Here is a 1247-nt window from a genome sequence, read left to right on the forward strand (position 1 = left end):
AAGGTCATACTCCCCTCCTGGGGCAAGGAGAGGCCAGGGCTCTTGGTTCCTGGTGCCTACATTGTCATCTGTGGTATCTGGGAGCCAAGCACTGGYCATAAATGCCATGCCAGTAGACACCTCATGTGGCAGAGAGGCATTGCCACCTCCACTGGGCAGGACTAATCCTCATGCCCTGCAGTCACCTTACTGGAGCTTGGAGCAAGGCCTCAGGTCTGTAGTCAYCTGGGGACATAGCCGTAGGGCTTTCTGTAAATGCCTAGAGGCTGCAGGCCAGCCTGGAAAGCAGCTAGAGCCAGGCAGGGCATGGGGAAGCAGCTGTGCTGTGCTCAGGGAAACAGCTGGAGCAAAACAGCTGTGGGGAGCTGAGGCAGCACAGTGCATGAGAGTTGCTGCAATGCTTGGGAAGGCAGCTGGGGCAGGGTTGTACCAGCACAGGCAGGTGAATGCSAAGGAGAGCAGCAGAGAGATGTGTGGGACAGAGCAAGGGCAGAGCTAGCTGCAGGGAGTCCCTGGGCAGGAAGGACAGGACAGATCAGCTAGAGAGCAGGGAAAAGGCCTAGGGTAGGAACAAGAAGCAGGAGAAAACCAGGGAGATGTGAGAGAGCAGAAGAATGGAAGAAATGAGAAGCAAAAGAAGCATTGAGGTAGACACTACTGTGTGYTGGTATATTCTGATGTGCCCTCAGCACCAGCTGCAATTTCCCAGTCCCTGTCTCCTTTCAGTGCTACTTGTCTCCTATCTAAGACTCACTGGATGTGAACTGCCGAAAGAGCCACCTSTCCCCTGGATGCCAAATGTCCTGCAGTGGAGGAAGCAGGGGGAGCCCAGAGCAGCTGGTRGATGGGTACAAGCAGGGCTGTGAAGTGAACAGCTGGGTTGTGGGGAAGGTGCCATCACAAAAAGGGTGCACCTCCCTTCACCTCGGGCTACCTGCCGGTGAGGGTGGGCTGGGGTAAGGGAGTGCAGACTCCTCAGGGACACCATCCACGCAGGGGCGGGTGTGCATGCACAAACACTCCCGCACACCCAGCGTCAACCCTGGTGACGAGCGTGTGCAGATACCAGAGCCGGTATCAACRGGGCCCACGCGGGGAAGGGGCTCTGCGACAGAGCACCGTGCTCACGGGCTCCATCCACGCGGGTGCGTGGGGAGATCAGGGCGCCGCGGCCCCTTCGGCCGGGACCCGCCCGGCGGGAGGACAGCAGCTCCGCGCCCACGAGCCCTGCCCGGGCCGGGGCCGGG

General features: G+C 59.7%; 1 protein-coding gene across 1 annotated transcript in view; it reads left to right on the plus strand.

Moving 5' to 3' along the window:
• The first annotated feature begins 1008 nt into the window (after positions 1-1008).
• The window catches only part of TESK1 (testis associated actin remodelling kinase 1), a 14453-nt gene continuing 14214 nt past the window's right edge, over positions 1009-1247 (plus strand). Inside the window, exon 1 of the mRNA XM_085318880.1 lies at positions 1009-1074. Within this exon, the coding sequence (XP_085175006.1) occupies positions 1009-1074 (66 nt within the window). The remainder of the gene's footprint in view (positions 1075-1247) is intronic.

The sequence above is a fragment of the Rhea americana genome, unplaced genomic scaffold (assembly GCF_003343005.1).
Source record: "Rhea americana isolate MKP2758 unplaced genomic scaffold, rheAme1 scaffold_559, whole genome shotgun sequence".
Classification (NCBI taxonomy): domain Eukaryota; kingdom Metazoa; phylum Chordata; class Aves; order Rheiformes; family Rheidae; genus Rhea; species Rhea americana.